Genomic DNA, 13,170 nt, shown 5'->3' with positions numbered 1-13,170 from the left:
TTATGCTTAAGTAAGTATTATTACTTACTTTTTATTCAACAATAGTTAAAGTTATTCAAAATGCAAGTCATAATTTTATTTTAAATAAAATAATGAATATATTATTTATAATTTTTAATTTTTGTTTTGTTTAAATAAATAATTATTTTTTAACGTCTTACCAGCGTGGCTTCGAATACTTCTAAAACTAGAATTATAAAATCTAAATTATAATTTGATACGTGTTAATCATACAATCTGCGTTTCATAATTATAAACTATACTCTTGTAAGTTTTGTAAAAACACTGTTGATATTGGCGTAGGACAATAAACCTTTTTTAATGATTTCTATTAATTACAATTTTTATACTATGTATATATGAAATATATCAAGGTATATTAAATTTAGTCCGCAGTTTGTAATGGTTAAAAATAATGATGCTACGAACAAATTTTTGGCATAAGTGTTCATAAAATCACTCAAAGAGTCCATGTAAATGTTCAGGACGTAAATAGTGAGTTTGATATCGTAAATCAGCAACATTGATCAAAGTGTTGGGTCATGGGCCCGTAGGACTCATCTTGTAAACCGTTGGAGAGAGAACAAAAGTTTAAATGTAAAAAATGTTTCTTTTAAAAAAAATCAACTTTTGTTTTATACATTTTTTTGTAAACATCAATGGTTACTCGTCAGTGCGCAAGATTAGAAGGCTAATATATTGTATGTATACAGGTATTGTATATATTTTCAATTTATACGCTACATATATTATGTATTGCTTTATCAGTGGATAAAATAAGTAATAACTCCAACACTGTTCATTATTCTATTGCGCCCATTGAGAAATTTATTCAAAAGGCTTAAAATAATAAACAAAATATCAAAATTTCAGAAAATTTAGGTGGGAGCCATATCTAACAAGGTTTGTGAGTTATTCTTTTAAGTCTATTAAAGATATCCTTTCGCTGCCATTGTTAGTTAAAAAAATATTAGATTAAAACGAAAAAAATTTTTTTATAATAGTTTAAATCCTTATCTATCGTATCTATAGTGAAGTTTCGATCATACCGTGTAAATTTTTGTGGAAATATTTATAAAAATTTTAACATTTATTGACAGTCTTACGAGAAAGTAAGATCCTACCAACTTTTCTTGACTTACTATCTAAACTATCTCTAAACTATCAGTTATCGATTATATGGAGAGAAAAAAAAAAATTTTACCAAAACTGTTTTTGCACTAAAATTTATATGTTACCGTGAAATTTATTGTGAAATAAATAATAATCTGAAAAAAAAATACTAAGAGGATTTGTTCTTAAGGCAGTAAGTTAATAGTTTGTTTAAGAAAATATTTTCTTGCTATACTTTAATTTTTAAGTCAAATACTACTACAAATACTAATTGTATTGAATTAAGTATTTAAATCGTTAACTGAAGAAATCCATACTTGCTTTTATTATGTTTGTGTAAAAAGTGCATAGTTTAATTTCAGCCATTGAAAGGACTTCCTTAATTGACTTTTAAATTAAATATTATTCAGTAGCGGGGATGGTTTTATTGCCAGAGATAACAGTTGGCTTATTTCTTGAAATATTAAGCCATTCTCCAGAATTTGCTCCACTTCAAATTTACAAGAAAATAGTTATTAAAAATGGTAAATTATCAATCCACAATAATAATTTTTCTTAATTAAGGTATTGACAGTAATCTTATCAAGGAAAACTTCAATACATTAAAGCTTTTTATTTACTTATCAAATCATTTTCATGACTATAATTGTTATATAGTAAAAGCATATTTTTTAAGGTCAAATAAAATTATTTATGCTAAAAAAACTGTTTTTATGATATAAATAAATAGTATGGTAAGTTCATAACATTACTATCTCATATTTTTATAGGATATCCTTCTATAGTTATCAATAAAAAAAAACGTATAGTTTGTAGGTACTGTACCCGTATGTCAGTTTATTTAGTATTAAAAATAAGTAGACTATTAAGTATACTTAACGTAAATATAATATTCCACTTAAGTGGTATCTTACTACTTAGGTACTATATTAAATATTATTATTATAATTCGTACCGTTATAAAATATTAAAAATATAGGTAGTACATTCGAATTCAAAAACAATGATTTACTCTTAAATCATGAATTTAAAAAAAGGCCTGAATTATTACTACGATCTTCAAAATTTAATATTAGAATTAATAGTCTTTATCGTGAAAATCATTTTGTCATGCGGAAATCGTTGCCTGTAGAAATAACTTCGATAATATTTTTAAACTGGATTTCAGCAGACGTTGAATAAACAGATTTATCTCAAGAAACTATAGTAATTTACAACAAAACTATTCAAATGAATGAATGGACTGTATAATAAATAAATAATAGTTTAAAACAAACTAAAAAACACCCTTTTGTAACTAGCTAAATTAAAAGGTAGAAAATAATTTCTTTAAATTTAAAAAAATCATTTTATCATAAAAAAGCTTGGGGTGCTAAATTTCAATTATTGTAAATATTTTATAGACAGATATTGGTAAAAGTATAATCATTTTAAAATATCTTAACAAGCAGCTTACACCCCACGCTTTTTTAAGAAAAAATAATTTTTTTTTAATTTAAAGAAGTTATTTTCTCTCTTTTAGTTCAACTAGCTCGAAAAGCGTGTTTTTTAGTTTTTTTAAACTATTATTTTTTTGTGTTTTTTAGTTTTTTTGACTCTTATTTATTTATCAAAAATTCAATAAAATATGGTGGGAGCGCAAATAAATGTATATATTTTCAGATATGGAAATAGTTAATCTTGAAAATCTTGTCAGAATAATCAAAAAAACTTAATTAAATTATTGTATTGTCATAAATAAGCAAGTAAGCTTGATAAGTAAGCAAAATATCGAGTTAATCGACGTTTTGAAGGAGGAGGTCACAGTTTCCGTTGCATACTGGCATACTATTTAGAGAAAATCATTTATAGAAAAAAACGTAAAAACGTAAACTTTTTTTCTTAACACAAATGCCATTTATTTTATCATTTTAAATGCATTTTATGGAAAAACGAGTGCTGTTTGTTTGAATTTTCTTTATATAAGCAAAAATGTAGGTTTAAAATATTGGATGCAATAATTTTTTGATTTAGTGGAATATTTTCAATTTGCGGCATTAAATTCAACAGCTACAAAGAAACGTTAAAGGCATTTTATTATTTATGTAGAGAGAGCTTTGATAAAACTTAAAATGAACTTATAAAAAATAATTCTAAGATAGCACAAATATTTAAAAACTTGGAGTTTAGTTTATTGAACTGTATTATACATTAAAAATTATAATTCAATAAAAATTATTTATTATATTTTTATAACAATCACTTTATTATTGTTAAAATATACCCTCGTAAACATTTTATACATTGAAGTTTTATAATAATACATAACATACAACTATGTATTTTTATCTCAATTTTGATTATTGATACGAGTCTATATGACGCTTTCTTTGGAATCTTTAAAGTTTATGTTGTAACACCATTGTGCGGTAAATTTGTGCTTCTCATTATTTGTTAATATTTAAGAATTTTCTCTTAGATACATATATTTTATGAAACACATTATTTATTAAACATCTTACTTAAAGAAAACACATTAATTTTCAATAAAAAATAAAAGCATGAATGATAATCAGAAAAAAAATTAATTTTTGTTTATTTTGTTGCAGCGAAGGGCTATTCACATGTCCAGAAAACAGCGTTCCTTTGGATTATGCTAAGGTAAGATAAAAATTAAAACAAATAAAAAAACAAAAAATTGACTGAGTTAATTGTTGAAATACCATGTATAGACAGTGTTGATTACTCTATCACATTACACATACATACATGTCACACATATATAATTGATATAGCCATAATATACATACTATACAATTTGCGCATAATTTGCGCTCTCACGAATAAATAATGATGCTTACGAAAAAATTTATAAGATGGGTCCTACGGACCCAAAACCCAATTGACCTATGTTGCTCATTTAAGAACTCGACCTCACTTTTTACGTCCTCAGCACACTATAAAAATTTCAGCTTGATATCTCTTTTCGTTTTTGAGTAATCGTGATGACAGACGGACAGACAGACGACAGACAGACAGAAAACCGGAAAAGGATTAATTAGATGATTCTATGAACACCTATACCAAAATTTTGTTTGTAGCATCAATATTTTTAAACGTTTCAAGCTTAAAGCATATGACGATTATGTTACTTTCAAGAATTCATATTTCTGTAAAATTAGATTTTCCCTTAACATTGTGTTGCATGCATAATATGTCGTATTTTTCGATTTATTTAATATTTTAAGAATAAATCCTTTAACTTTGATTCAAACACTAAAGAAAATACGCAAATTATTTAATATTTTTCTTTGTTTTTCGCTATATTTCGTATACAGCGTAAATTAAAAAAAAACTCATGTCTTTATTATCAGTGATAATTGAAAGAATTTGCAATAAAATTTTTATATTCTAATTCAATATGAATTTAATTTAATATCATTTACATATTTAATTTTTATTAAAATTCAAATGATTCTCATATTACAATCCATGTTTGTTTTTTATGCGGGCATTAAATTTTAGCAAAATAATTTTAATATATACATAAAATAAATAAAACTACTAATGAACGACAAGGTTATTGAACGTTCATTTTTTGTTAAATTTCTTTTTGTTAATTAATTGTCTATTTAAATTAACTGATTTGTTTTGAAATGCTGTAACTCACAACGCAATTAATCTAATTTACATTAGTGGCCTCGAACCATTAACATTGATTTTGATATTTTTTGTCGTTAATATATATAGAGAAGCTTAATTTAATTAAGTTGCTCTAAAATGTACATGAGTGTCATTTTTAAGATGCTTGAAACACGATAAATAAATTTAATCAAGGAAAATCTAAGTTTTCAGCTTCAATTAAAACCTTACTCTGATTCATAACTGATAAACATTAGTTGAACACTTTAAATTAGAAAGTTGTTCTTTATAAATACACTAACATTTTTTGTTTGAAACATTTTTTTGTAAACCGAATAGTTTAGTTTTTTCTGCGTTTGTTCGGTAATTTGAACAAAAAAAGAGAAATGCGGACAAATGTTTTGGAAAAAAAATTTTATTTTTTTAATCAATTACAACTTTCTAATTTAAAATGTTTCTGTCGATTTTCAGTTATGAAGTAGAGTGAACTTTTTATTGAATTTGAAAATCTAGGTAAAGTTTAGTATCTGCGTGAGATGTGCGCCTAAATATCCAACATTTTTCGCTTGAAGCATTTAAAAAGTTTTTTTCGAGTTTCAAGCAAATATCAATTGAAAAGAGACACCCATTTTGATTCTTACAGAATACTTTTATTAATATTAATATTTCAACTTGAATTCAAAAAAACCCATAAGTAAAGTACCTTAATTTTATTTAGTACAAAATTTGTTTTCCAACAATTTGGAAATGAAGTCACGATTTAAACAAATTTTTTAAAATAAAATCCAACCATGCAGATACGTAGGTACGATAATAACTTATAAATTACTACAATTTACTATGATAAGAAATGTAATTAGTAAATCATTTGTGCATAAATATTTTTTTAACACAAACAGACCGCGCGCGTTGACCATTTACTATTACTAAGTACAATTCAACCAACGTAACGCCGCAACGGTCAACGTAGGAAGAAGAAAATATTACTTTTGTAATGTTTACAGTTTCTACATATTTTTTATTAAAAATCAAGATTATAAATGTATGAAATTCTTTGAAAATAGCTGTAATTTGTATATAAAATTATTATCAGAAATATGATTTTATAATTTAAGTAAATTTTAAAATTACTATGTTAATCACTTAACAAGATTACTTATGACATTTGATCTTGAAAATAAAATTATCTTTCAAAATGATCACATAATAATTATACACGTATATTTATTATCTTTTAGAAGTATAAAAAGAAGAAAATTTGAAGTGGAAAAGATACACAACATAAATTTTATTTTTTTGTTTTGAGAAAATTTAATAAATAAGTTTCTTTAATTTAAATTGAACTTGAAAAACAACGATCTTGCGAAAAATGAAATATTAAATTTAAAGTTTAGAAATTATTTGTTTATAATTCCTGACCAAAGTGTCTGCTTTTTTAACACCAAAAATCGACCATTTTCACCAAGGTACCTAGGAAACTAAATTCTTTCAATCGATTCAGCTTGCCATTTGAGAATTTTAATATACTGGTCAAACCAAAGGTAATATAATGTGACAGTGTAATCAACACAGGTATATACATGGTATTTCAACAATTAGGTTAGTCAATTGTTTGCTTTTACTTGCTAAAATATAAAATTAAATACAGAAATATTTCCTTGATAGATGATGATGATAGATATTATTAATTTAATTTTGAGTGCACTTATATAAATATTATTCAAATTCATCGAACCATAATACACATAATTTTGTAAACATAAACAAATTAAATTTTACTTAGCCTATTTAATATTTTTTCTTTTTTATTTCGATAATACAGTTAAATTTCAAACTAAACTTTATGTAATGATTAAAAAATGTATTTGATAATTTGTAAACGTATAGAATGATTCAGTTAAGCTAACTTATGTTTCCTTATTAAACTGATTTTCTTTTTATTGTTTTACTGATTTTCCAATTTTAACCGAAATAATTGTTTACATATGTAAAAATTAAAATTTTAAAAATATAACGCAAACTTTGTCTGTTTTTTTCGAAGATGTAAATAAATTTATTTGAGGAAAATTCATCAAACGAAAAATGTAAGCGAAAAAGGCACACATATCTTATACCGTCATCGAATTCGATCTAAGTTTTCAGATTCAATTAAAACCTTACTCTGATTCATAACTGATAAACATTAGATGAACGCTTTAAATTAGAAAGTTGTTCTTTATAAATACGCAAACATTTTATGTTTGAAACATTTTTTTGTAAACCGAATAGTTTAGACAGTAATTGATGGCAAAAATCTTGCTTTTTGTGCGTTTGTTCATTCAATTCATTCAATTTGAACAAAAATGATCTTTATAGAAAAGCAAACCACTTTTATTGAATTTTTTTGAAAATTTTTTTCGAAGAGTGCCTAAATTTCGCAGAATCAATTATACGAAATAACAATTTTGATATGAAAAAACAATTTTGGGTAAAACTTTTCAGTCCGTTTTTTCCTAAACTGTATGGTTTGCGGAAAGATGTTTCGAACAAAAAATGTTATTTTTTAATCAATATCAACTTTTTAATTTAAAGTGCTCATCTATCGATTAACAGTTATGAAGTTGAGTGAGCTTGAAAACCTAGGTCAAGCTTAATGTCTGCGTAAGATGTGCTCCTACATATCCAACATTTTTCACTTGAAGTATTTTTATCGATAAAAGTTATTTTTCGAGTTTTATATTATACATGTAGTTGTATACACATCAAAGAAGCGAAAATGATTTTGTGTGTTCTATATAGAGGTAAAGAGTCGAAAATAGGCACTTTCTCAAATTGTCCACTTTGGAAATACCTATTTATTCCTTCTATACTTTTATTTCGATTATTATTTTAAGCTATAAGTATTTAACTGACTGCATAAGGCGTAATGCCGAAGCAAAAAACCGAGATATAGAGAATAGGAAGTAATAAATACTAATTCTTCATAAAATTTCCACCATTGAAATAAGCAAGACCAAATTGATAATATCAAGTTTGTATCCTTAACTAATAGAGATACAAACTTTTGTTACATGTATCGCAATAGATCTTCTCTACGGAAAGTACCGTGCTCGTACACCCTTAAATAATTAAGTTACGATGCTTACCTAATATTAGAAAATTTTTTCAAAAATAATAACAATCGAAGCATCAATTATGATGAGCAAATAATAAATAATAATACCTTTTAGATTTTTAGTTTTTTTATAAAAATCATCCACACCTTGTTGCAATTTCATTCTTAATATATTATGAATTATAAAAGGTATTGTAATAAAACATACTAGCTCGACCCGTACGGAATTAAGCTCCCGTAGTTACCGTAACCAGTGGCTGCCTTGTACACCTGGCTAAAAAAAACAAACAACAAAATTCGTAGAAAAGTTATGAAAAAAATCAAAAGTTCTTAAATTAATATTAGGAGAACATGTATTAAAAATAGTTATGTGTAGAGTATTAGAAGGTTATCGGTAAAAACTAATTTGTTTGCCTACTAAACCTTATTGTTTAAATTTATGATATTTTTTCGTTAAAATTATTTGTCTAGCGTGTTTTTCCTAAGCGATACATTTTTAGACCGTGAGTATATTTTTCGTCATACTTAGACATAATATGTTTGAAAATGAGGGATGATGAATCATTGAATTTGATAAAGGAATAAGGAAGATGTTAAGGGTAGGATAGAAAAGAACTTGCTAGAGTAATACTATATAAAATCATATAAAACATTATAAATATAGTAATTATTTATTGTTTTAAATATAATTATTATGATGCAATCACATTACATTTTAGTAATTTTACTGTAATTTTAATATTCTGTGATGATGCTATATATGTATTATATTTTATGTTGTTTTGTTACTACATTCATAAAGTCATTAAGATGATGATTATTATTAATTAAGAAACTAACTAAAAACATTAATAATGGTTTGTTTGTTAGGTAATTAATAAAATATTATTAATTATATTGTACAAGCATATTTATATTATTTATTTATTAATTACTATATTAATATCATTATTGTTTTAAAATGAGGACCTCACACAGATTATTTGTTGACAAAAATTATTTGTATTTCAAAAGGTATTTCATTAATGCAGTGTTCTTGCCTAGAAATTTGAGAAATCGATTTTTTTGCTTATTTTTAAATAGACTCTTAAGAATATGTTCTTAAACGGATATTTCAAAATTCGCATTATTTTCGGAGATACAGAAAATTACGAGCTACTGAACATTTATTATTTTGAATACATTACTCAACAGTTAAAATGCATTGTTTTTTCATGAAATTCATCATTTTTTTAAAAACCCTAAAATGTCAGCTGTCACGATGTCCTTGCAATACTTCCCCATACAAGAGGCGTAAAATTCAAATTAATAAAATACACATCACTCAAGGTTGTTGATTTCGTTCGATGTATTCGTTCTTATCAAAGTTACAACGGAAATATTACGCAAAACTTAAGTAATTTATTAAGTTTTTTATATTGTAAATATAAATAAATATAAAAGTTAAAATAAATCCAAAACTTCCGCTATATATCATCATCTTATTTAGATAAAAATACAATTCATTGCTTTCAATAAAATGTTTATTTACTTATTTATTGTATCATGAGGTCACTGTTATGCCAATTGAAATAAATAATCAAATAACTTAAATTTAAAAGATATAGTTAACAGCGTGGGAGGCATCGAATCAAATCACAATTTAAATGATGGATATTATTTTTAAACAAGTAAATACCATACTAAGGTCGAACAGTACACTGCAATTTTACAGTAAACATTTTAATTCCATGTATATATGAAATATATTTAGATTGCGATTGATCCGAGTTACCCGTTTGTAACGTCTTTATTATACCATATATATATATATATATATACAGTAGAACCTCGATAACTTAAACCTCGGTAACATAAAAACCTTCAAAAAATACTATGTTCCCTTCCCATCAGAGCCCAAAACCTCTATAACTTAAAATACGCAACCTCTATAACTTAAATAAATAATCTCAGTAACTACATAGAAACATGTAACCTTTATCTAACATAGACCCTTGATAACTTAAAACCTCTATAACTTAAAATATTTTGTGTTTCCCTTGGACTTTAACTTATCGAGGTTCTACTGTATATATATATATATATATATATATATATATATATATATATATATATATATATATATATATATATATATATATATATATATATATATATATATATATATGAAATATATCAAGGTATACTAATTTTAGTCCCAAGTTTGTAACGCTTGAAAATATTGACGGTACGAACAAAATTTTGGTATAGGTGTTCATAAAATCACCTAATTAGTCCATTTCCGATTGTCCAGCCGTCTGACTGTGGACACGATAACTCAAAAACGAAAAGAGATATCAAGCTGAAATTTTATTTAGCGTTTCTAGAACATAAACAGTCGATCTAATATTAATAAAAAATATTTTTTCTTATTTTATTGATAAACACTAATGTAATAATTTCCGTTTTTAAAAATACTTAAAATTCCAATTGCATGAATTCAAAATTAAAACACACCAGAGACTTTATGTGCATGGACTATAAAATTGTGGAATGTCCGATATAAATTTTAATATTTCTTATTTTGTAATAATGTCTGTGAGTGCAACAGTAAAGTCAGTAAGTAAGTGAGTGGAATGTAATGCATTTTAAAAACGTTTTTCTCATTGTCAAGTTTGAATGAATAATAGCAATCATAAAAAAAATTTATTATTATTTCACGCGTGAATCGTTTTGTCATTTACCTAACAAATGTTAATACAATTCTTAAATAACATTGAGACTATAATTTTTCTTAGTCATTCCAAGGTAATTACATAAATTATAAATCGAAATATTTCCTGCAGTAATTCAGTAAAGAAAAATTGTTTCCTAATGGAAAATTTCATATCTTAATCTAAAAGAAAAAAACTTATCATCGCAGTATATTTAATATCATTTTTGATACAATATGAGGGATAAAATTCAACATGGCCAAAGATTTATCATGGAAACGAATTAAAGAATACAGTTTTAACTGAGCTTAAAAGCGCTGACGAGAAGTGGTTGCCACCAAAAAAAGTGCAGTCCGCCACCAAATTAGCAAAGAGTAACATTCATAATAAGAGTAATCACGACTAGTTAATTCTTACTGATGATGAATACTTGGTAGTCGAAATACGTATTTATAAAATACAAAAAACTGATCTAGGGGAAACAGCACACGGTGTTCTCAAAGTGACTGTGCCAAATATTGCTTAGCTTCAGTGGTCGGTCGTGAAACAGTGTTTTCAACTTGGTATGCATTTCATGTGTATGCATGTCGCTGCTGAGGTGACAATGACGAAAATAGAATTTTTACCAACTACCAACAAATATTATAATAAAAATCGCTCAACGTTCAGTTAAAAAAATCTAAAGAAATTTTCACTTCAATATCGCTTGTTACTCATTATTTTAGTTTAAATTCGATTATAAATTAAAAGATAGCTTCGCTGTGACCATAATTTTCCTTTCAATTATAAGTAATAGTAAAAAATAGTTCGAAATTTTATATACAATTCTCATACTGCGCGATCTTTCCTATAAGCCAGATTATTGACACAGGAAGGTATGACGGACTTTAGAATCATCATCCAATCAAAAATAGTTGAATATTCCTATGAGAAAAATAAAAAGGCTATTACTAAAACTAATTTTAATTTATAAACAAAATTACTTTGTTTAAAAAATGCATTCTATATAATTGATCGTAAAAAAAAAACATATATTTTTTTACGTTGTTCATAAATACTTGACTTAAAGTAATTACGTTTTAAATAATAAATATAAATTTAGGGTTGAAAAGTATTTAGTATTCATTATTTGTACTTTCGAAGAAAAAAAAATTTAGGGGCAATGAATTTTAGTATTTATTTTTATTTCATACAACCAAACTTTAAATTTAAAATTTGTTTATTTTAATACAGCTCTTGATATAAATAAATAATTTTGAAATTGAATCAATTGAATTATTTTCATAAATACTTGAAGTATGTAAACAATTAATTGTACTTATAATAAATTTTTGAAAATGTTTATTTCCAGAATTTTTGCAAATATTATATATTTAATCCTACAACGTTGCCAAACGTTTCTATAAAAAAATTAAAATAATGATTTTTTTGGATACATGAAATATTATGCCGTATAAAACTATGAAGGCTTACCTGAAGCACCTTTTTTTACAGAGTGAAGTAAAATGTTAAGTAGATATTGAGATTAACCGCCCCTTGTAAATTTGCAAGAAAAAAATCATTGAAAATCTATATAAAATACACTGCTCCTATGGAGAAATTTCAAAAAACGGCATAGTTTGAAAGTTTTTGATAATTTCCACTTGGAACGAATGCAAACAAATTTTTAAAAAAAACTGTTTAATAAAAAGTAATTACCAATGGAAAAAAAAAACAAGCATCTCACTCCATATAAGGGATGTACGAGCAGGGTAGATTTAGGTTTGAATTTATTTTTGTCTCATTTTCAACTTTGATGAGCTTTATTATAACTTCATGTATGTAGACGAAAAATATGAATAATATTTTTCGATATCTGCCTTGGTTTTCGAAATATCGAAAGCTGAATAATTAAAGGAAATTTTCAATATTTTGAAACTTTTTGACAGATATCGTCCAGTCATATAACACTGGAAACTAGTTTTTTTTAACAAAACAATTTATGCTATCACACAGTAGCATTCATTTTCCTTCCAAAATCATATGATTTATGAAAAGGGAAAAAATATTGGAAAAATTCAAAGTTGATTTATAAGAGACAAAGAAAAAATTTCCAATAGGGCTTTTCATTTTAAAATCACGATTCACATTTGTTTCGTACTAAATGATTTATAACCAATGTGATAAAATGAATAACAAATATCTTCTATCTTAGTCCTACTTATTGCTGTCAGTACGAAAAAATAAACTCTGCACTTGCGCTTATGACATGATGAAAAGGCCTATTGGGATAAAATTACTGTGGATTGATGGTACATTGTTTCAAATATAGACAAAAAACGAATTTTCTAATAATTCATCAAATAGATGTATTAGAGAAATTCCAAAGCCGAATTCGTATTCAGTACTCCAAGAACTTTAAGAAAAATGTTCTGTTGCATCAATGTGGAAAAAATCAAATTTTTCCGACCAGTGAAATCTTTAAATGATTGCAGATTTACATTTTTTGAATTTAATTATTCATTAAGTCAATCTCATTTGTCTTAATTAGTGCTCCCAAAACTTTTAGCATTGTTTTTCAAACCCAACATCTCATAGTGCCCTTCTGTATTAATTATTTTAAACGCAATTAAATACAAAAAAAATATGTTTTAAAATTCCTTTCTTGTC

At 25.3% G+C, this 13,170-nt stretch overlaps 1 protein-coding gene across 2 annotated transcripts in view; it reads left to right on the top strand.

Moving 5' to 3' along the window:
* The window catches only part of LOC123295434 (TNF receptor-associated factor 4), a 149,850-nt gene that overhangs the window by 59,404 nt on the left and 77,276 nt on the right, over positions 1-13,170 (top strand). For both annotated transcript variants that reach the window (XM_044876782.1, XM_044876783.1), the window contains exon 2: positions 3,702-3,753. In XM_044876782.1, the coding sequence (XP_044732717.1) occupies positions 3,702-3,753 (52 nt within the window). The remainder of the gene's footprint in view (positions 1-3,701; positions 3,754-13,170) is intronic.

This window comes from Chrysoperla carnea, chromosome 3 (assembly GCF_905475395.1).
Source record: "Chrysoperla carnea chromosome 3, inChrCarn1.1, whole genome shotgun sequence".
NCBI classification, from domain to species: domain Eukaryota; kingdom Metazoa; phylum Arthropoda; class Insecta; order Neuroptera; family Chrysopidae; genus Chrysoperla; species Chrysoperla carnea.
This window is presented reverse-complemented; position numbering and strand designations above follow the sequence as displayed.